This window comes from Hoplias malabaricus, chromosome 14 (assembly GCF_029633855.1).
Source record: "Hoplias malabaricus isolate fHopMal1 chromosome 14, fHopMal1.hap1, whole genome shotgun sequence".
NCBI classification, from domain to species: Eukaryota; Metazoa; Chordata; class Actinopteri; order Characiformes; family Erythrinidae; genus Hoplias; species Hoplias malabaricus.
The window spans coordinates 39,824,915-39,851,339 of record NC_089813.1 but is presented as its reverse complement, the minus strand read 5'-3'; the positions used below and the strand labels follow the sequence as shown (position 1 = coordinate 39,851,339).

The 26,425-nt window shown below is 43.9% G+C and overlaps 2 protein-coding genes across 5 annotated transcripts in view; one reads left to right on the top strand and one right to left on the bottom strand.

Moving 5' to 3' along the window:
• Positions 1–4,348: 4,348 nt before the first annotated feature.
• zgc:194990 (uncharacterized protein LOC568410 homolog) lies at positions 4,349–15,489 on the top strand. 2 transcript variants are annotated; one of them, XM_066644590.1, is made up of 11 exons: positions 4,422–4,463; positions 5,150–5,206; positions 6,899–6,976; positions 7,075–7,173; positions 8,748–8,849; positions 9,075–9,236; positions 9,913–10,050; positions 11,666–11,717; positions 11,881–11,907; positions 12,014–12,040; positions 13,921–15,489. In XM_066644590.1, exons 3-11 carry the CDS (start codon positions 6,914–6,916, stop codon positions 14,478–14,480), a joined length of 1,230 nt encoding a protein of 409 aa, XP_066500687.1. In that variant the 5' UTR covers positions 4,422–4,463; positions 5,150–5,206; positions 6,899–6,913; the 3' UTR covers positions 14,481–15,489. The 2 variants fall into 2 exon arrangements, with proteins under 2 accessions (XP_066500686.1, XP_066500687.1); XM_066644589.1 differs by lacking the exon at positions 5,150–5,206 and having other exon boundaries at positions 4,349–4,463.
• Positions 15,490–15,660: 171 nt separating this feature from the next.
• Positions 15,661–26,425, bottom strand: part of itgb4 (integrin, beta 4) — a 38,312-nt gene continuing 27,547 nt past the window's right edge. For 2 of the 3 annotated variants that reach the window (XM_066643727.1, XM_066643729.1), the window contains 15 exons: positions 26,048–26,359; positions 25,529–25,680; positions 24,854–25,034; positions 24,508–24,645; positions 23,507–23,689; positions 23,089–23,226; positions 21,725–21,889; positions 20,358–20,525; positions 20,013–20,126; positions 19,675–19,824; positions 19,407–19,595; positions 18,483–18,638; positions 18,235–18,396; positions 17,976–18,095; positions 15,661–17,874 (listed from right to left, as the gene is read on the bottom strand). In XM_066643727.1, the coding sequence (XP_066499824.1) occupies positions 17,735–17,874; positions 17,976–18,095; positions 18,235–18,396; positions 18,483–18,638; positions 19,407–19,595; positions 19,675–19,824; positions 20,013–20,126; positions 20,358–20,525; positions 21,725–21,889; positions 23,089–23,226; positions 23,507–23,689; positions 24,508–24,645; positions 24,854–25,034; positions 25,529–25,680; positions 26,048–26,359 (2,468 nt within the window). In that variant the 3' untranslated portion in view covers positions 15,661–17,734. The remainder of the gene's footprint in view (positions 17,875–17,975; positions 18,096–18,234; positions 18,397–18,482; positions 18,639–19,406; positions 19,596–19,674; positions 19,825–20,012; positions 20,127–20,357; positions 20,526–21,724; positions 21,890–23,088; positions 23,227–23,506; positions 23,690–24,507; positions 24,646–24,853; positions 25,035–25,528; positions 25,681–26,047; positions 26,360–26,425) is intronic. The other variant, XM_066643728.1, reaches the window with a different exon arrangement.

Below are 26,425 nucleotides of genomic sequence, written 5' to 3'. Positions count from 1 at the left end.
CTGTACCTTGCAAAAAAGGTGTGTGTGCGTGTGTGTGTGTGTGTGTGTTAGTGATGCACATAATTGAAACCAAATATAAAAATTGATGATAAATAAAATCAACATTAATTATTGAGCCTCCTTTTTAATGGATTTGTCTGTTCCACCTTAAATGGTCCAGCCACCTCTGCCACCTATGCTCCTAATTGTAATTTACTGTTCCACCTTAAATTTTAGCAGTTACATTGTGGCACCATAAGTCCTTGTCTGTGTACAGGAGGTTTTTTTTAAGGTGGAAGTGGTGTTTGACGGTGGCATGAAAGCTGTAGTGGGAAATTCGTGGTTGTTGTAGACTCCACATGAACAGCGATTATAAATGGTTTCTGCTGCTCGCCACAGGAGGGCGCCAGAAACACAGCATTTATTGTCAAATCGTACGAGATTTCATCCAGTTTTTGGTCAATTTCTGTGCATCACAGACCTGTGAGTGTGTGTGTGTGTGTGTGTGTGTGTGTGTGTGTGTGTGTTTGGGTAACAGAGAGAGAGTGAGAGAGAGAGAGAGAGGGACAGTTCTCTCTCTGGAGCCTCGCCCAAAACTAATCATTAACCAGCACCTGAGAGACTCAGAGTACAGCCCCACACCGCTCTCACTTTTCCAGGAACCGTTTCTGACCTTCCGCTTCCTTGTGACTTTCTGTTCAAGGCTCATTTACCACGTCATAACACTCACCACATCATACCATTCACCATGTTATAACACTCACGTCATAACACCCACCGCATCATACCATTCACCACGTCATAACACCCACCGCATCATACCATTCACCATGTCATAACACTCACGCCATACCATTCACCACGTCATAACACCCACCGCATCATACCATTCACCACGTCATAACACTCACCACATCATAACACCCACCGCATCATACCATTCACCATGTCATAAAACTCATGTCATACCATTCACGTTATAACACCTACCACATCATACACTTCACCAAGTCATAACACTCACACCATACCATTCACCACGTCATAACACTCACGTCGTACCATTCACCACATCATAACTCTCACTTTATACCATTCACCACGTTATAACACCCACCACATCATACACTTCACCACGTCATAACACTCACGTCGTACCATTCACCACATCATAACTCTCACTTTATACCATTCACCACGTTATAACACCCACCACATCATACCATTCACATCATAACACTCACTACATCATAACACCCACCACATCATACCATTCACCATGTCATAATACTCACGTCATACCATTCACCACATCATAACACTTACCACATCATACCATTCACCACGTCATAATACTCACCACATCATAACACTCACCAAGTCATAACACCCACCACATCATACCATTCACCACATCATAACACTCACCGCAACATACCATTCAACACATCATAACACTCACGTCATAACACCCACCACATCATACCCTTTACCATGTCATAACACTCACCACATCATACCCACTAAAGACACTGCTCCGTCCCTTTAACGACCTCAGACCATTCACTCAGTCCGTGGGTCTGAAAGGGTTGTGTGTGTGTGTGTGTGTGTGTGTGATGTGGAACCGTGTGGTACAGGTTCGATAAGGAATCTCTCTGAAACCAGAGAAATGTACTTTGGCTTGAGTTCATGATAAAAGCAGTGAGTAATCTGTGAGTGTGTATGTGGGTGTGTGTGTGTGAGTGTTTGTGAGAGTGTATGTGTGTGTGTTCAGTATTTTTAATGTGCCCTTAAAATGCCCTTCAGTAACTTGTGCAAAAGTTTTAAACCTCCTGGGTAATTTCACAGATCAGCCAAAATATTACAATCACCTCATTTCTCCCCTCATTGTCCCCTCTCTGGGTTCCACTGTCCCCTCACTGTCCCGTCTCTCAACTCCACTGTCCCCTCACTGTCCCGTCTCTCAACTCCACTGTCCCCTCACTGTCCCCTCTCTCAACTCCACTGTCCCCTCACTGTCCCCTCTCTCAGCTCCACTGTCCCCTCACTGTCCCCTCTCTCAGATCCACTGTCCCCTCTCTGGGTTCCACTGTCCCCTCACTGTCCCCTCTCTCAACTCCACTGTCCCCTCACTGTCCCCTCTCTTAGCTCCACTGTCCCATCTCTCAACTCCACTGTCCCCTCTCTCAGCTCCACTGTCCCCTTAAGGTCCCCTCTCTCAACTCCACTGTCCCCTCACTGTCCCCTTCCTCAGCTCCACTGTCCCCTCTCTGGGTTCCACTGTCCCCTCTCTCAGCTCCACTGTCCCCTCATTGTCCCCTCTCTGGGTTCCACTGTCCCCTCTCTCAGCTCCACTGTCCCCTCATTGTCCCCTCTCTGGGTTCCACTGTCCCATCTCTCAGCTCCACTGTCCCCTCACTGTCCCCTCTCTCAGCTCCACTGTCCCCTCACTGTCCCCTCTCTCAGCTCCACTGTCCCCTCACTGTCCCCTCTCTCAGCTCCACTGTCCCCTCACTGTCCCCTCTCTCAGATCCACTGTCCCCTGTGCAAAATAGATTTTAGATTTTTAAATGTATTTAATTCAGTGAATAAATAGAAATGTTACCAAAAAATGCCAAGTTTGTTTGTATTTTCACTTTTTTTCTCACATCTTTAGTTATTTTAATGAGAAATGCGGACTTTGTAAAAATGCTGTCACTTTATACATTGGGCTTTTTTCTTAAAAAGGAACTCTGTAAATAAATAGAATTTTTCACAAAACGTGGATTTAACCAGGGGGCGCTGGCACGTGTGCACACTCTCCACAGCGCTGTGTTTTCACTGATAAAAGTGAAATGTGGGAAGCTCCAACACAAAACGGCTTCTTGAAAAGTGTTTAAACTGCCATCATCTTTTTAAACAAACAATTTGATTATATTTTACATTGTTTTTAAAGAAATGTTTTGGTGGAAAATCAAATTTAAACATTTTTCCTCTTTACACCAACTTCCTCCAGTGTCTTTAGCTTTAGCGACAAAGTTATGAGGCTGCTGTAACTATGCTTGTAATTAAGTTATTAGCATTAGCATTCTTATTTCCAATGCTCACAGAAATCAGATTTTCGGCCTACGTTCCCTGAGCTAGCTAATGCTAATGCTAATCAAATTTTTAACACTCCGTCATCAAAGACAAATCGGATGCTGTAACTTTTTTTTTTACTGTAAAATTGATCAAAGATGAACTAAAAATTTAAAAACCTAGAATGCTAATATTTAGTTAGCATTAACCGCTAGCTGAGGTTAGCTTCTTTGTGTTTGGTGTAAAGAGGCAAAAAGAGGAAAGAGTTTCCCCCAAACTGTTGCTTTAATATTATTTCTGTTCATTAATATCTTTAAAGGTGCAGTCTGTCATTACATTGACCCTTAGTGGTCTGGAGTTTCAGATCCTCTAATAAACCATGTGGGTTACCCGCTCTATGGAGTGTAATCTGATTGTTTGATCCCTCTGTTCATATGAGAAAACATTGTAAATTTTATAAATAAATACATTTTAAATAATTTTCATAAAGGGGTTTGGAGGTAGAAATGACAGACTGCACCTTTAATGTTGACATCTCAAGGCAAGCTACATTAAAATGACTGAACAAATATGCGCCAGTAGTAGACTATGCAAATCTGCAATAATTATGTAAATATTTACTGTATATGATCAATATTGGGAGGTTCTTTGTAAGCATTGATTATGTTCACAGTGTTTGATCCATGTTTAAAGAGTCAACTAATCACTGCCCTTTGTTTCTGGACCCCCGACCCCCCGATGTCTGAGATTTATTTTGTATTTTCTTGTTTGTTTTTTATGCTCCACTCTAAAATAATCTGTTTATGCGTTTTTTGGTTTTGTATTTTTATAAAGAAGCATCATGGAGGGCATTGTTTTTTTTGTTTTTTTTTTTTATGTTATTTTATTTTTTGTAACTTTTGTTTTCGTTGTTTTGTTTTGTCCTGAATATGATTTATGCTTTATTTTTTTTCAAAATAAAAAAACTGTTTGTATTTTGTCTCTGTGTCGTTTTTTTTTTTTTTTAATCATAGAGGTGTTTACAATCAACCAAAACATTAAGACCACCTGCTGTATATCGTTTGACAAAAATGAGAAAAAAAATATTTCAAAACACAAAACAATAAAAAACCCAACGCAAAATCTATAAAGATTCCTATAAATAATAATAAAACTAAATAAGCTGCACTCTGTAAATATTAAAACTACAAAAATGTGTGCACTTGGTTTCACCCGCATTGTTCGGTCACTTAGCGCCACCAAGCGTCTACTTTAAGAACTGTAGCTTGACATTCGGCTTGTTTCGCAAAGCAGCCGTAAACACACGAAGTGAAGTAAATCCCACGTGTGTGTGTGTGTGTGTGTGTGTGTGTGTGTTTAAGTTTAAGTAGGTGCTGCGCGCGGAGAGGAGCCGCACACCTGAAGCACCTGCAGACCGAAACGGACAGGTGAGTCTCAGCGCGCGCACACAGCACTCACCTGGATCTTCACTCATCCACAGCATCACACCTGCAGCACCACAGCTGTTTATTTACTCCCCATTCATTTACATAAACTGAATATATATTTAGTCACGTGCAGAGAGAAAGGAAATGCACGCGCACACGTGATTTACATTTTAATGAATGAAAAATAGGGTTGTTATTTTGATAAAGCTTTATTTTTCAATATATTAGTTACGAATTGGGCTGAAAGTTTGATTTTAATGGAACCTTTCCGTTCCACCTTAAAAAATGAAGCAGTAGCACCCAGACACCGGTCTGTTTAAGGTGGACCTGGAAAATCTTCCTTAATTTTTTTTTTCTGCGAATCTTGAATCCGTTCCTGATGCAGTTTAAGGTGGAATGGCAAATTCCATATGCAGTTAAAAGCTGAAGTGCTGGACTGTAAATACTGCACCATTAAATGTGGAATAGAAATGTGTGTGTGTGTGTGTGTGTGTGTGTACACCTAGATATTTCGGAGGTGCTTGGCTATAATTGTCATTATATAAAATGTAATGAGAAAATAAGTTAGACTTATATACTAGTTGCACCATTTAAGGTGGAATGGGAATTTATGTGACTAATGTAACCTCGGCACAGTTTAAGGTGGAATGTAAAATTATGTGGTGTTACCTGCTGTATTTTTTAAGGTGGAATGGACAAGTGAATTTGCAGGGCTTTGTGCAGCGCGTGTAAACACAGCCCGGGTGAGGAACAGTGAGAGTTATTTTTGCTGTGAGTTGTAAACTCTTACTTTAATTTACTTACGGGATTATTGATGGCACGAGCTCAGCAGGTGTCCCTGAGTTTGAGTCACGTGTTCTGTGTGTGTCCATAATCCGGATTATTTCTGCACAGGATAGCTCTCTCCAGAGCGGTTAACCCTTTCCCCGTCGTCTGCCTCAGTTCATACTGGAACAGGAAATGAATGGATGAATGAATGAATGAATGAATGCCTTTTTTTTCATTTCAATTTTCCATTTATTTCCATTTATTTATTTCTATAACACTCTGTAAATGACCGTCCAGGTCCACTGCACCATTAGGCTTTATTTCAGCCTCTGAACTCTTTCTGGAGCTTCTTTATCTCTTCACTTAGCCACAGATGCCATCAACGCCTTCTCTGCTGGGAACCAACATTTCTGCTTCAGGAACCTGTTTATATTAAAGGGAACTTGCTGAGATGTTCCAGATTAGGTTCAGGAAGGGAAACAGAACCGGTTCCACCCTGGTGGAAAAGCACTACACCATTAACGTACAGATGCTACAAAATGTTCTGTGAGCGATGCCATAGAAGAACCACTTTTGGTTCCATAAAGAACCATATTTGTTGATGTGGTTAAATGGGTAAACAACCTTTAGAACGAGTGATGAATTTTCTAAATCTTTAAAAGGTTCTTCACACAGGCATTTCTTAAACTAAATTGGTTCTTTATGGAACCCGAAGAGGTTCTTCTACAGCATCGCTCAAAGAACCGTTAGTGTAGAGCTTAGCGGTGGTTTTAATCTTGTGGTTGATGTAGATTTGAGCTGTTAGACGTTTATCAGAGCGTCAGAGCGTAGTTCCTGACCGTGTTAGTCCTGTTCTGGAATGCAGGTGTTGATGACCGCGCGGATGGTCAGCGTTTTTCACCATGTCCCGGTGTGACCCTTGTGTGCCGCAGTGAGTGGTGTGTTTGAGTTGCTCCGATGTTGAAGCAGATTGTGTTGTCGGGGGGTGGGGGGGGGCTCTCTGCTGATCTGGCAGAACAGAGTCTGGCCTTCAGCGCTCCGCTAAAGCTCCTCAGGTCTCAGCGGACCCTCGGTCAGCTCCGCAACGAGCTCCACAGAGACACACTGCGGAAAAGACCAGGACATACCCCCCCCTCACCCCCAACACTGCAGTCTCTCACACAGCATCGATCCTCAGCATCTTCAACATCACAGCTCAGCACAACCCACCCCCTCCAGCTCTGGACCCCCCCACCATCACCAGCCTGGGAGTGTTAAGGTCCAGTGATGATAGTGTCCAGAAGTGTGTGGACACAGTGTGTATCATCTATACACACAAAAAGCTCTGGAGCAGCTGCACATGAGCCTAATGTTGCTTTTCCACAGCCCTCTTCTGGACTCCATTGGTCTCTACTGGACCCTAATGGTCTCTACTGGACCCTAATTGTCTCTACCGGACCCTGCAGGACCCTAATTGTCTCTACTGAACCCTGCTGGATTCTATTGGACTCTACTGGTCTCTACTGCACTCTATTGGACTCTACTGGTCCCTGCTGGACTCTTCTGGTCTTTACTGGTCCCTGCTGGACTCTACTGGTCTTTACTGGTCCCTACTGGGCTCTAGTAGAGTGTAGAAAGGTGAACTACCAATGCTGGATGAAGTGTCTGAAAACTTGTTTCTGTTGTAGCCCACCTCCGCCAGGATGATAAAGGAGTGTCTGCAGTTCCTCAGAGACCCAGCCAAGAACCTGAAGATCCATCTGAAGGTGCAGGTTCCACTCACACGTCTGTAGAACCTGATTTTCTGTCTCAGTACCACAGAACTAATTAGTAATCAATGATCAATAACACTGTATAATCACAGGAGTCTCGCCGGAGAACGAAAATTGAAAGGCGAGAATCGCTGACAGAGAGCCAGCTGTTTGTGATGGAGCTGGCCAGAGAACTCAGCTGGATCTGCCAGGTAAGCACACCTGTACACTACACCTATACGACACACTACACCTGTACATCACACCTTTACACTACACCTATACGACACACTACACCTGTACATCACAATTCACCTGTACATCACACCTATACATTACACTACGCCTGTACATCACACCTTTACACTACACCTAAACGCTACACTACACCTGTACATCTCTCTTTACACTATGCCTATACACCACACCTTTACACTATACCTATACGCTACACTACACCTGCACATTACACTATGCCTGTACATCACACCTTTACACTACACCTAAACGCTACACTACACCTGTACATCTCTCTTTACACTACGCCTATACACCACACCTTTACACTATACCTATACGCTACACTACACCTGCACATTTCACTATGCCTGTACATCACACATTTACACTACACCTGTACACCACACATTTAGATTACAACTGTACATCACACTTTACAATACGCTTGTACATTACACCTTTACACTACACCTGTACATTACTCTACGCTTGTACATTACACCTTTACACTACACCTGTACACCACACATTTAGATTACAACTGTACATCACACTTTACACTACCTGTACACCATACCTTTACAATACACCTGTACATCACATTTTACAATACGCTTGTACATTACACCTTTACACTACACCTGTACATTACTCTATGCTTGTACATTACACTTTTACACTACACCTGTACATCACACCTTTACACTACACCTAAACGCTACACTACACCTGTACATCTCTCTTTACACTACGCCTGTACATCACTTCTTTACACTACACCTATACACCACACCTTTACACTATACCTATACGCTACACTACACCTGCACATTACACTATGCCTGTACATCACACATTTACACTACACCTGTACACCACACATTTAGACTACAACTGTACATCACACTTTACACTACCTGTACACCATACCTTTACAATACACCTGTACATCACATTTTACAATACGCTTGTACATTACACCTTTACACTACACCTGTACATTACTCTACGCTTGTACATTACACTTTTACACTACACCTGTACATCACACCTTTACACTACGCCTGTAAATTACATCTTTACACTACATCTGTACATCACACCTTTACACTACACCTGTATATCACACCTTTACACTATGCCTGTACATCACACTTTTACACTACACCTGTATGTCACACCTTTATACTACACCTGTACATCACACTTTTACACTACACCAGTATATCACACCTTTACACTACACTACACCTGTATATCACACCTTTACACTACACTGCACCTGTACATCACACCTTTATACTACACCTGTACATCACACTTGTACACAAACCTTGACATTAAACCCGCACACTACACTATAACTGTACAAACACATTTACAGTACACCTGTATACACACCTGTACACTACACTACATCTGTATATTACACTACACCTGTACCTACACCACACTGTACCTACACCACCGTACACTACCCCTGAACACCACATTAACACTCAGATGTCCCCATCACTAACTGCTCTCTCTTATCCCACTACTGTAGAAGGCAGATGTGCTTGCCCACATCTGGACAGGTGAGGATACCTGGCCTCCAGCTGTGTGTGATCAGTTTATCATGGAGATAGCATCCATTCTGGAGATGAAGGTCAGTACAAAAAATGTGGCCCATTGTCCCCTCTCACAGCTCCATTGTCCCCTCTCCCCGTCAGTGTCACTGCAGCGCTGGGCTTGTCCTACTGTTGATGTGGTCTGGTTACCGCAATAACAATCAAATATTGTGGTGTTAGTAGATGTTCTTTGGCCTCTTTCCTCTGTGTGTCTGTGTGTGTGTGTGTGTGTGTGTGTGTGTGTATGTGTCTGTGTGTTTCAGGAGAACGTGCCAATGTCGTCTCTGATTGGGCCGGAGGTGTGTGTGGAGAGAAGAGACTGGAGAGAGAGACTGGTGTGTCTGTTGGAGGGAGAGGAGAACAACCTCAGCAACTCAAAAAGGGCCATAATGGACTGGACACACAGTCAGAGGAACATGCACCCGGTACACACACACACATTGCATACATATACACACACACACACACACACACACACATACATACACATATATACACACACACACACAATACATACATACATACACATATATACACACACAATACACACACATACATACATACACATATATACACACACACTACATACACACATACTACGTACACACACACACTACATACACACACACACACACACACACACACTATAAATATATATATATATATACACAACTCCTGACCAGGTTTGAGACACTAATCACCGCAGCTCTAATTCTGTAACTCTCACTTCACCATAGACTCTCTCTCTCTCTCTCTGTTTCTCTGTCTCTTTCTCTCTCTTTCTCTGTGTCTCTCTCCTCTCTGTCTGTGTCTTTCTCTCTCTCTCTCTCTCTCTCTCTCTCTCTCTGATTAAGTTATTAACCTGGTTATGATAATCTTTTCTGTCCTGGCTGAAGACGGTTGACCTTTCTGACCCACTTTATTGTATACACACACACACACACACACTAATCCTCTGAGAGGACCCACCCGTCCCCATCCCAGGACAGGATGAAGTTCTCTGGTTTAACTCAGAATCAGCCCCAGGACGGTCCAGCACCTTCTCTCTCTCTCTCTTTCATTTACATTCTCTTTGTCTCTCTCTCTCTCTCTCTCTCTCAGTGTGGTATATGGCCGGGTGAGGGGGTGTTATTGGTGTTGGACGACATGGAGATGCAGTGGAAGAGAGGGAGACTGCGCCATCTGCAGGCCGCAGTGGAGCTGCTCATCTGGGTCGCACTCGCAGAACATCTGGACAAGGTACAGGCATCAGTAATCAATCACAAAACTCACTCAGAACATCTGGTCAAGGTACAGGCATCAGTAATCAATCACCAGACTCACTCGGAGCATCTGGACAAGGTACAGGCATCAGTAATCAATCACAAAACTCACTCAGAACATCTGGTCAAAGTACAGGCATCAGTAATCAATCACCAGACTCACTCAGAACATCTGGACAAGGTACAGGCATCAGTAATCAATCACCAGACTCACTTGGAACATCTGGACAAGGTACAGGCATCAGTAATCAATCACCAGACTCACTCAGAGCATCTACACAAGGTACAGGCATCAGTAATCAATCACCAGACTCACTCAGAGCATCTACACAAGGTACAGGCATCAGTAATCAATCACCAGACTCACTCGGAGCATCTACACAAGGTACAGGCATCAATAATCAATCACCAGACTCACTCGGAGCATCTGGACAAGGTACAGGCATCAGTAATCAATCACCAGACTCACTTGGAACATCTGGACAAGGTACAGGCATCAGTAATCAATCACCAGACTCACTCAGAGCATCTACACAAGGTACAGGCATCAGTAATCAATCACCAGACTCACTCAGAGCATCTACACAAGGTACAGGCATCAGTAATCAATCACCAGACTCACTCGGAGCATCTGGACAAGGTACAGGCATTAGTAATCAATCACAAAACTCACTCAGAACATCTGGTCAAAGTACAGGCATCAGTAATCAATCACCAGACTCACTTGGAACATCTGGACAAGGTACAGGCATCAGTAATCAATCACCAGACTCACTCAGAGCATCTACACAAGGTACAGGCATCAGTAATCAATCACCAGACTCACTTGGAACATCTGGACAAGGTACAGGCATCAGTAATCAATCACCAGACTCACTCAGAGCATCTACACAAGGTACAGGCATCAGTAATCAATCACCAGACTCACTCGGAGCATCTACACAAGGTACAGGCATCAGTAATCAATCACCAGACTCACTCGGAGCATCTACACAAGGTACAGGCATCAGTAATCAATCACCAGACTCACTCGGAGCATCTGGACAAGGTACAGGCATAAGTAATCAATCACCAGGCTCACTCGGAGCATCTGGACAAGGTACAGGCATCAGTAATCAATCACCAGACTCACTCGGAGCATCTGGACAAGGTACAGGCATCAGTAATCAATCACCAGACTCACTCGGAGCATCTGGACAAGGTACAGGCATCAGTAATCAATCACCAGACTCACGCGGAGCATTTGGACAAGGTACAGGCATCAGTAATCAATCACCAGACTCACTCAGAGCATCTGCACAAGGTACAGGCATCAGTAATCAATCACCAGACTCACGCGGAGCATTTGGACAAGGTACAGGCATCAGTAATCAATCACCAAACTCACTCAGAGCATCTGGACTTAAAAACACAGATGTTTCAGATATAATCTCTCTCTCTCTCTTTCTCACTCTCTCTCTCTCTCTCTCTCTCTCTCTCTCTCTCTCTCTCTCACACACACACACACACACACAGAGACACACACATGTAACAGTGTATATCTGTAATGATGTTTAACTGTAAGGGTGTATAACTTGTGTGTGTGTGTGTAGGAGCTGATTCCAAGGCTGTGGTTGGTTCAGAAGCAGCGCTCTCAGGCTCACGGTGAGTTACGCTGTTTATAGTGAAAATGTTTGTGACGTGTCCAACATCTGCATTACACTGTTGTTACACGTGTTGTTAATGTGTAGTTACATGTTTTTATAGTTTCAGATACATCTTCAAATGTGTAACATTCCTGACTGATTTATCCTATCTCTCCCTTCAGGAGCCACTTCTTATATTCCACACACAGGTGAGTGACATCACAGACCACACCCCGCCCCCCTGCCTTTATTTAATTTATGCGTGATGTCATTGCTGTTTGTGATAGTGATGTTTCTGTCTTTGTTTTATTTTAGTGTGGAACTGGATCTGTCACGCAGCAGGTAACTGACCCACAGCATCCAGCACATTCCCTCATCTCAGCACTACACTAGACAACACAGCATTGCTGTGAGGATTTGATAGCTTTCGGCCATCAAACTTTAGAGAGGTCAGGTGCTGATGATTAAAATATCCCTCTATGAAACGGGACGACCTTCAAGACCCTCATACGTCATCAGAACGCAAATAAAAGAGAGCAGCGCTTCATTCCCAGGCGACTAGCGCCGCTCTGTAGCAGCTCTGCACCAGTCTGCAGTGATATCAGAGGAGCTGCTGGTTACATTTAGGGCCTCGTTCTCCTTCAGAAGAGTTCCACAATCAGAGATTACCCCCCTCTCCTCACTCTTCTGTGACATGGAGCTCAGCTCAGATTCTCATTCTGCAGAGTTCTGTTCTAACTTCCAGTTCCACCTTAAATGCTGCAGTAGCATCACACACTAGAATGAAATCACTTCACCATTTAAGGTGGAACTGTAAATGTACAGCTAACTCCCGAGACCTCAGCTGCTCTTGGTGCTGTTTTCTGCTCGTTCTGAAGTAAAGGCCATAATCCACTGAAACTACATTCTCTCTCTCTCTCTCTCTCTCTCTATCTGTGTTTCTACCTCCGTGAAGCTGGCCCCTCATATGATGAGAAACGGAATACAAACGTGTCCTTTCGTTAGTGCTGCGTTTGTGCTGGTACCTTTTTTTGTAGAATTAGACATTATATCTTATTACCTGTTACGTAACGCAGCCCCTCATTAGTGGCCAAATCGCTCCAAAGTGGTCTCATTTGTTCGTGCCTCGTTTGTGCTGGTTTGTGCCGTTAAAAGAAACGCTAGAACCATTTTCCTTCTTGAGTTATTCAGCCGTAAAGTTCCAACAAGTGACGTCACTCAGCCCCTCATCAACGTCCAAATAGTTATGGCTTGCCGGACTAGGCCCGAGTCATTTGAGCCGCGCCTCAGCCACGACACTCGGCCGAGAGTTTACCAGACTCGGGCCAAAACTATCGGCCCACACTACGGCCGTACATCACGGCCAAGACTCCGCATGCCGGCATCGGGCCGAGTGTTTTTGTTCCGGCGTGCGTGATTCGGCGCGAGTGTGGGCTGATACAATTTTGCTAGCTGGGAACTTTGGTGCGAATTGGACGATGAGGGGCTGAGTGAATTCACTTGTTAAATTTTATGGCTGAATAACTCACGAATTAAATTGGCACGAACGTTCATTTTAACGGCACAAACCAGCACAAATGCAGCACTAACTAATGAGACCACTTTGAAGTGATTTGGACGTTGATGAGGGGCTGAGTGACGTCACTCGTTGGAACTTTACGGCTGAATAACTCAAGAAGGAAAATGGTTCTAGCGTTTCTTTTAACGGCACAAACCAGCACAAACGAGGCACGAACAAATGAGACCACTTTGGAGCGATTTGGCCACTAATGAGGGGCTGCGTTACGTAACAGGTAATAAGATATAATGTCTAATTCTACAAAAAAGGTACCAGCACAAACGCAGCACTAACGAAAGGACACGTTTGTATTCCGTTTCTCATCATATGAGGGGCCAGCTTCACGGAGGTTGTTTACCTCTCTCCCTGTATTTCTCTGGTGCTGTTGTCTCTTGCTTTATTGAAAATTGAAAATTACAATTTCCAAACAACACAAAGAATAAATCATAGATAACAACGTACTGTCGTCTAAACACAAAGAGGGAGGAAGAAAAGTGCACTCCGAGCGGAGACGGAAGCAGCAGCAGATCGAGATCGAGAGAGAAAAAGCCTAAGTTTGTCAGTGTTACAGATGAAAATGAGGTTTTGATGGTGGTGTGAGCACTAAGTGAAACAGTCGGAGTCGAGGATGACACCCTTAGGGTTTGTTTCCTGTGTTCTCCAGTGGACGTGACGCTGGACCCGGACACTGCTCACCCGTGTTTGTTCATCTCGGAGGACGGGAGGCGGATGAGGTCCAGCTCAGAGAGGCGGGACATCCCTCAGCGCGGTCAGAGGTTCGACGGCTGGCCCTGCGCCCTGGCGCTGCAGGGGTTCGCCTGCGGGAGGCACTACTGGGAGGTGGAGGTGGGAGACAGGGACTGGAGGGTGGGAGTTGCCTGCGGCTCGGCGTTCCGCAGGGGCTACGGCTTCCTGACCACCGCCGTGGGATACTACACCCTGCGGCTTGAGAGGGGCTCCGAGCTGAAGGCCATGGGTTTCCCGGTCACCCCTCTGTCCCTCTGCCCCAAACCCAGACGTGTGGGCGTCCACCTGGACTATGACGAGGGACAGCTGTCCTTCTACGACGTCCACCGGCGGAGCCACCTCTACACCTTCACCGAGAGATTCACCGGAACGCTGTTCCCCATATTCGGAACAGCTGAGATGCTCCAGGAGCTGGTGCTGAGCCCCGCCTCCGTCCGGGTGCCGTGCCACTGTCGAGGGACGTGTCTCTTTGGCTGAGGGCTCAGACAGTGGACCAAAACCTCACATCTCCAAAGATGGTGTTTGATCCCCAAGTCCCGATGTTTCTGTTTAAAATTAGAGCGTTTATTTCCACTCACTGAGCTTCATCAGATCAGATTTATTACTGTCACTCACTCATGAACACAGCCCTGAACCGTTAGATGACATTTACTCTTACGTACAGTTACAACTTTAATTTTTAAACAATTTTTTAAATATTACTTACTTTCCAACAAACTACACTGTACACACACAGCTCCTCACTCCCTCTACAGTGAACTACATCAGTCAAAAACTACACTGTACACACACACAGACAGCACTAGAGTTCAGATTCACACAGATGAATAAATAGAAATGATGTGTGTTAGAAATATACACTGTACTGTTAACATCTACATTCAGTCGTTTCAGGACGTGTGTAGTGCCCTACAGAGGGAGGATGGAGTGATTTGGGATTAAACCTCTGTTTCTCTCAGGCTTTGTGGTGTGTTGATGTCTCTTTTTAAGAGGGTACTATAGCCCCCTACTGGACTGGAATGATTTAGTAGTTGTTTTTGTATACGTCTGGACGGAGACATTTTCAATAGGAGGATAATCTGTTTTTAAAAACATCCAGTTCCGTGTGGATGGGGCCTCAATGTGTGTTTGTTTACAGCAGACTCTCTGGTCTCTTGCTCGCACCCGTTAGTCTTTTACACAGAGGACGGCTGGCTCCCCCTGGTGGAGGTGTGGGCTCTCAGCAGTTCATCTCCACAGTTAAAAATAAACTATGAAAATGTGTTAAAGGCTTCAAAACGTAAGTGAAATAAATCTTTTATTTCAACAGAACAATTAAAATATTCAAGTAATTTACTTTTGCTGAGAACATGAATATTTAGTCAAGCTTTGTATAAACATACTGCTCTCACACACACACACACACCTGCATGTTGCTGTTGTTATTTAGTGTTAGGAGTGAGGATCTCACAGCGGTTTGTTGTTTTATGCATTAAACTCTGGGTTAAACTGGCTTTGTTTATTGATAAAACTTTTTTATGAAATGTTTTTTTAAAAACACCTTTCATAATGAAAACAAATCTGTAAATTCAGTCAATAATTAAAAATGATTGTAATTATTCAGTGCTTTGCTTTACGTCACAATCTCTTTAATAAAAGAAATAGACACAATCCTTTGATCTCTTTTATTTCAATTTAAATGTAAAAGTCCACAGACGTTTTGACTAAATGTTCAGCTGTTATTCTCTTATTTCTTAAAAAGTAAAGAAGATCAAATGAAAACATAGCAGAGACAAATATTCTGAACTCATACAAACATTAAAAATATAAAAACTCAAACAATAAAATGGAGAAACAAAGTGGGATTCAAAGCGTAACATTTCTGAAAGCGTCAGAGTCACAGCCGGAGAGAAACGCATCAGTCCTGACTTCTGTGAAATACACTTTTATTTAAACCATGGGGTTGCTTCCTCACTTTTTATGTTATTCTTTAAATGTGTGGATTTTGTAATTAATTCCCATGGTTTATGATGCATTCTGTGCTTTTCTTTATATCAGAGCCATGTTTTTGAAACTGTGTTTAATTCTTAAAGAAAACTTTACCCAAATAACAAAAGAAAACGTGAGAATGTGTTTTGGTCACAGATGAAGAAAACCTGCAGATTACTAACTGTTCCCTCAGCCGCGGTGTTCCTGTGTGTGTGTGTGTGTGTGTGTGTGTGTGTGTGCTGTTCAAAACCAAGCAGTCACTAATGTATTTACTAAACACACCTCAGTCCTGTACAGTCTCAGTGTTAGTGCTGATCTGAGGAGCGTCTGTGAAAGATGTAAATACTGAAGATCTGAAGCTGAAATGCTGGGACAGATTGTATTTGGTGCATTAATAAAAAACTAAGACAACTCTATTAAAGGCAGAACACAGAGACTTTACAAACACACACACGGTCACAAACCCACCGCCGCTGTACTCCTTTAGAGGAGGATGTTTTTATTTTAGGTCACGGCTAGGGTTTGTCCTGGTGGAGGACACTAATCTGGACTGTTGTTGTTGTTGTTGTGGTATTTCAACAGTTGGTAGATTTTCCCGAGTGGTTGCTATTTTTTCCAAGACATTAATAAACGGTTGGTGTGGTTTTCCGTGTAGTGGGTACATGGTTGCTAAGGTATTCCAGGTAGTTGCTAGTTTGTTGCTATGGTTTTACAGGTTGAGATAGCTGTAGTGTTCCAGGTAGTTGCTAGTTTGTTGCTATGGATTTCTAGGTTGATAGCTGTGGTGTTCCAGGTAGTTGCTAAGGCTCTTTCCTGTGGTTGATGTTGTATGTACAGGCACTTGCTGAGCTTGGGGTCTTCATAATCTTTTACAGAATTGATGGATAGTGTTCTTGAAGTGAACAGAACAACATTTATAAAGTAATGACTTTCTTATACAAACCTGTTATCTTGGGAATCAGCTGTGTGTGCGTACACAGGGGTGACTCTGTGAGGGCGTTGGAGGTGTTTGTGTGTGTTACGAAGTCTCTCTGAAGGCTGCCTTTAAATAAAACTCGAGAATAAATGTGTCATCTCCAAAAGCAACAAAAACAACAAAGAAATATAAAAAAGACATTGAGAGAAAACAACCGAAAAGTGGATAATGACGTATTTCCTCAAAGCGAACACTGTCCAGTAGCTCAGCACACTGCACCGTACAAACAGTATTGGCACAAATCGATCAGAGACTAAAACATTTAAATACTTGTTTTTGTTTACATTAAAAAAGATGTGAAGAGTGTGTAAGGTATTATCAGTGTTAATCAGCAAAATAATATTTATATTATAGTGTAGACAGCTCTGATTCTTGGAAAAAAGCTCAAGGTTTGGGGACACTGTGTAAATCACATTAAAACCGACCCGGTTCTTTTCACTAAACGCAGCTGCTGTGTGTTTGACACTGGAGGTGATTAGGCACAAGGCTAACTGGCTAATGCTAAAGCTTTCTGCAGCTGGAGTGTGTCCAGGCCGCGCTGACCGTGAGAGCGCCGCTGTTCTGGACGATGTGGTGTCCTGCAGGAGTGTGTTTATTTAATGCTGATTCAGCTCATGTTTGATGTGAATTTAATGTGGACCTTGTCTTTTATGTTTTCATTTATTTCTCAGGGTACAGTTCATTTATTTACTGTGTTTAGAGTGTATTTGCTTATTATTTACTCTGTGTTTACTGTGTGTTTATTTGGTGTATTTTCTGTGTGTGTGTGTGTGTGTGATTTGTGAGCTCAGGCTTCGTAGTACTGCTTCTCCAGCCTCTTGGTGGTGCTGGAGGTCATTCCTCTCTGCACAAGCTCCACCTGCCGCACCAAACTTCCGCTCACCTCCGTGTGCTGGGTGACCTGACGACTCGACATCATTATACCCTCTTAAACACACACACACACACATATTAGTGACAAACACTGGAGCTTAGATAAACAACATTTTCTTGAAATGAAGGGTGTGTGTGTGTGTGTGTGTGTGTACCTGGTGTAATGAAGGGCTCTGAGAACATGGTGTTGCTGGTGTGTGTTGTGGTTTGTGCTGGAAGGTTGAACACTTCTCTCCTCGTCATAGACTGCTGAGTGCTGTACTGACCCATCGACCCTGTAAACAACAAACAAACAAACAAAAACATTACACTGTAATACCTATATTACCAAAGTACTGTGTGTGCTTTCACATGTGTTACAAGATGTGTATAGCGTGTATATTGTGTTTACTGTGTGTGTGTGTGTGTGTTTACCTGCATCCTGGGACTCGATGGTGATGATGCCCTCTCTCTCGGGGCCGAAGCCCTGTGTGGTTTGGGCCTGGACTTTAAACTTGTACGGGACGTTCTCTCTGAGGTCGGAGACGGTTAGAGACGTGGCCGAGTTCCCGCTGACCTGAAAGGAGCGCAGGTCTCCTGAAAAACACACAGACAAACCACATTCACACCACAGATACACAAGCCCACACGTAATAAACCTGCGGTCGCTCTGTGGCACACACCTCCCCCGTGGAGCTGCTGGCAGGTGACCACGTATCCAAGGATCTCTCCGTTCGGCTTCCGGGGCTCGTCCCAACACAGCTGCAGCGTCTCGGGACTCAGAGCAGAGAAAACCAGAGGACCGGGAGCGCTCGGAGTGCTGAGCGTAAACGAGGATCCTATAGAGAAACAAACAAACAAATAATTTAAATAAATACATTCGTGGGCAAAACAGTAGAGAATATTTCACACAGAGCCGCTTCCCCCAGGAACACTGGTTTACTAAAAAAGAACTGCCAGACATTATTTTACTTCGCTCTGGTATCCTAGGAGAGTGCTGCGGACTCAAGTGGTTGATAGGATTTTGCGTGGCAGTTGCTAAGCTGTTGCTGTGGTATCCTAGATGATTGTTAGAGTGTTTATAGGTGGTTGATTGGGAGTTGATTGGCAAATACCATGGCATCATAGATGGTTGCTAGGGTGATGAAAGGTGGTTGCTATGGTATATACAGGCGGTTGTTAATAAGCATTTGCAATTATATCATAGGTGATTGCTAGAATGTTGGTAGGCTGTTGCTATGGTATCCTATTTAGTTTTTATGGTGTGTATAGGCAGTTGCTAGGGAGCTGCCAGGCAGTTACTATGGCATCACTGATGATTGTTATTGTGTTAAAAGGCAGTTATGATATAAACAGGTGGTTGCTAGGCAGTTGCAATGGCATCAAATGTGGTTGCCAGGGTGTAGACAGTAAGCTGCTATGTTAGCCCAAGTGGTTACTAAGGAGTTGCTCACTGGTTGTTTTCCCTATGGTTACTATGGTAATATAACTTCAAAATTAGTTTGAGAATTCAATCCTTGTAAAAAAAAAAAAAAAAAGCCACTGCAACACTGCCCCCTTCAGGAGATGAGATGTTATGATTGGAATCATATAAATTACATCCTCACCTGGCAGTGGGCTGAGGGGGCTCTTGGGGTCGACCGTGGACTCGATGGTGATCACCCCCTCCCTCTCCGGGCCCCAGCCCTCCTGACTCTGAGCCTTCACCTTGAACAGGTACGACTGATTCGGAAGAAGATCCTGGACCACCACGGAATTCTGGCCTGGATTCTGAATGTCCAGCCGCTTCATATCACCTGCACGGAAAAAGTCCACTCCCTGAGTGAAGGACTAAAGATAGGAAAATTATTCCAACTGACCAGTGCTTCTACTGACCTCCGTTGAGAAGTTGGTAGAGAACGCAGTACCCGAGCACAGGGTTCTCACAGTGGGGTTCCTGCCAGCTGACCTTCAGTGCCGTAGGTCCAAGAGCTGAGAACACCAAGCGACTCGGAGTTTCAGGAACGCCAGGAGGGAACCGTGTATCTGGGACCAAAACATGCTCATGTTCAGTAATCAGCTTCAACAACAGTTTGTGGACAGTTGCTCCTCCAGCGTTCTTTCTTTGTTTATTTCTCTACCACTTTTTCAAATTACTCATCAACCAATCCAGTTTTTATTTTGCTAGAACACAAAATCCACAGCTGGCATTGGTTGGTTCTAGGTACACTCACCCTGAAGAACCCTGTCCAGGTTCTGCAGAGCGTCTGTGATGTCTTCCGAATGATTGTGCAGGTTGGAGCTCAGGCTGTAGCTGGTAGATGTAGTCTGGCTGAAGCTAGAGTTGCCTGAAAGAGCACCCCCGCAGGCCATGGTAGTGAAGTGTAGCACAAGGCAGAGACAGACATGCAGCAGAATGTGGGAACGTTAGAACGAGAGGAGACAATGAGAAATTGAGCGACAGTTAGCCACAGGTTCCTGCCACAAGCTGTTACACCTGCTTCAGACAGTTAACTATGCCTTTAAGCTCAAGCATGGACACAAACACCTAGCATCAGCTCGTCTAAGTTTGGACTTACCGGACAGAAATTCAGAAAACCCGCTGGTCAAGTCTCCCATCACGATGGAGTCTCTAATGCCGTCATTGTCATAGTAGCCTCTGTTTTCAGAGCGTTTCCTCAAGATCACGTCCTCTGTGTGGAGTCCACCACTCATCTGAATGTCATGTCTGCGCGGCATAGATCCTCCTGAAAAGGAACCCCAAATATTGCTCAGTTATCCTTAACTGTAAGTAAATCCTTAAGTGTCTAGTGAACTAGTAACTAGTTACTGTCATGACACTATAAAAACTTCAAATATTGCATGGATAATACACTTTCAATCTCAAGCCAGCAACTCTGACTCAAACAGACTTACTCAGACTTAACCTGAACCTGACTCAAGATTCGACATAGATACAAGATTTAAGGTTTCAGCCTAAGAAAAACATCCATGTATCAAAAATGTCCATTGCTTGTCAAAACTTGACTCAGACATGAGCTCGAGGGGTTTGAGACTTGCTTAAGACACCCATCTTAGAGACCTGAAGTTTGACTCAGATTTGGAAGATGTTACACTCTCATTTCAAAGACTCTAGACTTGATTAAGACTCTTACCCCAGAGACTCTGGATTTGATTAAGACTCTTACCCCAGAGACTCTGGACTTGACTAAGACTCTTACCCCAGAGACTCTGGACTTGACTAAGACTCTTACCCAAGAGACTCTGGGCTTGACTAAGACTCTTACCCCAGAGACTCTGGACTTGACTAAGACTCTTACCCCAGAGACTCTGAACTTGACTAAGACTCTTACCCCAGAGACTCTGGACTTGACTAAGACTCTTACCCCAGAGACTCTGCACTTGATTAAGACTCTTACCCCAGAGACTCTGCACTTGACTAAGACTCTTACCCCAGAGACTCTGCACTTGACTAAGACTCTTACCCCAGAGACTCTGCACTTGACTAGGACTCTTACCCCTGAGACTCTGCACTTGATTAAGACTCTTACCCCAGAGACTCTGGACTTGACTAGGACTCTTACCTCAGAGACACTGGACCTGACCCAAACTACTTCATCAGAGTCTTAGGTTCTACATTAGGACTAGGAATTGACTAGGACTCTTACCTCAGACACTCTGGACTTGATTAAGTCTCTTACCTCAGAGACTCTGGACTTGACTAGGACTCTTACCTCAGAGACTCTGGACCTGACCCAAACTACTTCAGAGTCTTAGGTTCTAACCTAAACTCCCACCTCAAAGACTCAGTGACCTGTCCTCCCATTTCAGAGACTCAGCACTTGACTAGGATATATATTTAAAAGAATTAAGACTTCACCAGAATTTTCATCTAAGAGAATCAATGTTCAGCTCAGACTCAGCCCCTCAAAGTTTCAAGATTCACCTTTTCCAGATATATATGTTGTTGTGGTCTCCATTGTTTGATTGGCGATTCCTGGGCGAGGTGAGATGCTGTAATTGGTGGAAGAAGAGCTGATGTTGCGTGTTAAGGAACCACTTCCTCCTGGGAATAAGAACTTCTGATCCCATTTTCCATTTATCAGCTGTTCTGTAGATGCACAGACAAGAAAAACAACATCTAGTGTTATCACTATGCAAGGTAAAGGACTACATTTTAAAAGCTTAGGAATAGGGATATCTTAGTAAGTTGACCATGATTTCAGCTCCTAGAGTCTTCAGTTCCAAGACTAAAGCTTCATTCTCCAAAGGCAACTGTAGCAGCAGCAGTGGCGGCTGTGTGGCTAGCAACAGTGTTAGCAGTTTCTCTCGGCTGAGAGCGCAAACCCACCAAAGTCACTGAATTCTTTCTTGATCACCAGTTATGGTAGAGTGAAGAGGAGTCCACTTGAAACCAACCAAAAGCACAGTAGCAGCAATTCAAGGTAAGCTAGCTATCCACAACAAAGAGGGATAGCTAGCAGTGCATGCTAGCAGAGTGGCGATAGGGCAGTCTTGCATGCGCTCTAGCAGGTGGGGGGACATTGTTTGGGTCTTCACCTTGCTGAAGGATCTGGATATTGCCACCTTGATGTGGGTTCTGGATATGGCCACCTCGCTGATGGATCTGGAAACGGTCACCTGGACAAGGGGTCTGTAAATGTCTTGCTGGCGGCAGGTCATCACTGCTTTCGGTGCTGGAGCTCAGGCGATGGGGAATGACCTCTGCAGGCAGTCTCCAGGACACCGTGCGGAGATCCAGGTCGGAACCCACTAGCTTAACATGCTTCCAACGTTTGCCTTTGGAGTTCATGTGGGGGGAAGCAAGCAAAGCAGGGAGGACGGTCGAGCAACGTAAGGTTAGTGATGACAATCGGGCAAAGCAGGAATGAGAGGAAGCCTTCTTTAAGCAAGAGACTGTATTAGTCAAAGAGCTTTAAAATGAAGACTAAATGCAGACTTGTCATCTAAACCAGAAAAGACATTGTACTGGGAACAGAGTCTGGGAATTTCGTTACACCTCTAAGTACATAAAAGCAAAAGAGCAGAACAGTTCAGGGTTGGATTTCAGCATTGTATTCAGAAGCTTTACATTATAAAATCTGACCAAAGATTTACCAAATTAGGAGTCAAAGCTAGGCTCCCAATCTGGGGTCAACCTTCTTGTCAAAACTTTTTCGGGTGTATACATATCTACTTCTGACTCCTGGATCACTTCAGCAAACACAGCTAAGCTAACTTATACATTCATTTTGGAATTCTGTAATGTAGAGGTTTAGGAATGTCCTGAGAGTGAGGTGTAGTCCCTACCCTCGGACGTGAGGTCAGAGACGCTGGGTCTGGAGCTGGCCGTGGGAGAGCGCAGGACATCGTTACTGTACATCAGGAAACTGTCATACTCTTCACCACCCTCTGCATCCACGATCGGAATATCAGGAATAATGGGAACTACAGGACAGTGGGAATGAGCACAAAATCAGTCAGAATACTAGTCAACCAAAATTCAAGATTCAGGGGTGAATTCCTGAGAGTGAAAACCTGCCCTTTCATCAAAAACACCTACAATTAACATTTACAGTTAGGATTTAATCTCACTTCAAGCTCCACCTCTAACACAGTCCACACCCTATAAACACTCCCCAACTTCAGCATCCTGTGACAAAAAACATAGACCTTCCTCCACCCCTTCTCCTCCCACTCTTGTTATTTTCTCTCTGAACACACTTACTGGACATGGGTCTGTGAGGCTGGCTTGCCAGATTGATGGTGGCATCTCTGTACGGACCCCAGCCCACTTTGTTACTGGCACGCACTTTATAACAGTACGTCTGGGAAGGCTGCAGGTTCTCGATCAGCAGCATGCGCTTTTTCGGGTTATCAATCTTCACCTTCTTAGAGGGGCCAATCGGTTCTAGATAAGGAGGAAGCAGATCCATTTAGTGAGTAAGTTTCTGTTATGCGTGGCCAGGAAATCACCAAAACAAAAACAGAATCAGAGCTAGAATGATGCTTAAATGGTAGAGTGAGCATCTCTCTCTCTCTCTACCAGTTAGTATCTGTTAATTGGAAGCTATAATCACATAAAACAAATATTATTTTATAAAATAAAATGCTGCACAGTGCAGACAGATTCAGGTTTTATGGAAAACAGCTTGCTAACTTTGGCAAATGGAACTTGACCCAAACAGTGACCTCTGGCGACATCTGACCCTTCTCAGGTGTTTCTGAGGCCCTCAAGTGGGCTCTTAAAATGGGGTTTCTGTGCAGAACCAGAGCCAGGACAGCCCTGTAATTCCTTCTCTCTCCACTGGAGCCACTCAGACTGATGTGTGTTTGGCCAGATGTTACAGAACAGTTGTATTCAGACTGTGAAGTGTGTGGAGGGGCATAACAAGATCTTAACTGCCCTGTGGACATTGTAAAGTGGGAATAACTAGTTTTTAAATCACCTGTAATTCAGTTTGTTCATCTGAAAGGTTGCAGTGAGAAAGATTAATTAAACCAATGATTGAATCAAATATTTCTGTGATGTTTTTGCAGTGCATTAATCCATTTTGTGGTCAATAATGCTAATAAAAGTTTAACATAAAACCAAACAACAGACTATAAATGATCTCCTCTCAGTGCGGTTAAAGCAATGCCCTACATTTTCATGCTCTGAAAAGAAGTTGTTATTATCCCAGTGACACAGACTGAACGTTTAGTGTATTTACAGTAACTCAGACTCACTGCTGTCCTCATTGATGGGCGTGTAGATGACCTCGTACTCTGTGATGACACCATTGGTTTCCGCAGGCTCCGCCCAGCTCAGCTGAGTGACAGTTGGACCAATCACATTGAAGGCCAAGCGTCCGGGTTCACTGGGCACTGCAGAGAAAATATTAACAAAAAAAAAAGGAGATATTTAGGGCTATCCACCGTTGCTTCCATTCACTCAGACATCACTTCTGTGCACAGTCGTGTTACCATTAGCATGTAGCAGGTAGCATTCTGGATATGGGACTCTTTAATGAGCTGCTAAATCAGAGCAGGACGTCAGAAGTGTATTGCTTTCAAAGACTAATGATTTACTGACCATCCTCGAGGGTCTGGCACTGGACGATGTCGCTGTAGTCTCCGTCTCCCTGAGAGTTGTAGGAACACACTCTCATCTCGTAATCGCAGTACGGATAGAGATTAGTCAGCTCAGCCTGAGGAGTCTTCACATCCAGCACCTGACCATCAGCCTCGGGGTCTCCGTAAATCCAGTACTTCACCTGAACACAGAGTGATCTATGTCTTTAAAAGTGATTATTATTATTATTTTTATTATTATAGTGTTTTCTATAAAGTGAAGCTTTTGTGAAATGAGAAATCAGACTGCTTTATTCCTGAGTGAACCCGTATATACTCCAAGGAGAGGGTCCCCCACATGCAGGTACCCATATTTAAAATAGGTTTAATACACCATCTCTGACACATCAAGGCCCCTAGGTGCCAGTGTAGTAATAAAAGAACAAATGTCTCCTAGCACTAACTAGTAATTAGCATATGTAGTAGCCATTAACAATTAGCATATGTATTATCTATTAGCAAATAGCATGTGCATTATCCATTAGCAATTAGCATGTGCATTATTCATTAGCAATAAGCATATGTATTACCCATAAGTAATTAGCTTATGTATTACCCATTATCAATTAGCTTATGTAAGTTTAGGCCAGTTGCGTATTTTAATTTTGAATTTGCTGTTGCCCCCTGGTGGTCTTACCTTGTATCCCTTGGCACCGGGCTGGGGGTTCCAGTTCAGACGGATGTTTTTGGGGCCAGTGGGTGTGGGTTCGATGTTGCTGGGGGGTGGGAGTCTCCCGCTGGGGGAGGAGAGCTGAGGGGCAGGAGCTGAGGTGAACTGCTTCATATCTCCTGGAATTTCAAACAATGGAAGATTAGATCATTTACTCTGTGTCCAAAGCAAAAATGTGAATTCTGTGTTTACATTTTGCCAGTAATATATGCGCATAATGAAGGTGGCCATTGCCATAGTGACAGTATCATTTCTCTCTGTTTGTACAGTGATGGTGCTAGCTGCTGTTTCATCCTCAGATGTTTTTGGAGTCAAGATTGTAATATTAGTAGTTATTTTTGTTTAGGTGCACTTTTACTGAGACACATTAGCTGTTTTGCAAAGTCTAGATTTCCTAGTGCCTCCAAATGTAGCCTACACTTATACTACACCATAAATTATGCTACATGCTACATGCTACATGCTACTTTGAAGGAGAAATCCGACCTCTGTTGATGACGTTGACTTGAGTGGTCTTCCTGTCTAAGATGGTGGTGCTGGGGCTGGGGTCGAACAGTTCCACATCGAAGGTCTCGGGTTTGGGATTCTGGTTCGGACGGGCGTCGATGCTGATGATTTTCTCTGTGTCTCCCGGGGAGAATCGGACCTGTCCAGTCTGGTTCAGACGAGAGGAGTTCCGGATTCTCCAGTTCACGCTGGAGTTCTCCTGGCTCGGGGTCCGGGTCACCGGAACCGGGTACACCGGGTCGGTCAAGTTAAAGGTCTGAGTGCTGTTCTTAAACCTCACTGTGCTCGGATCTGTCACACAGCAGTGAACACCACCCCACATCAGGTTAAAAAAACAGACATCACACCGACACCTGG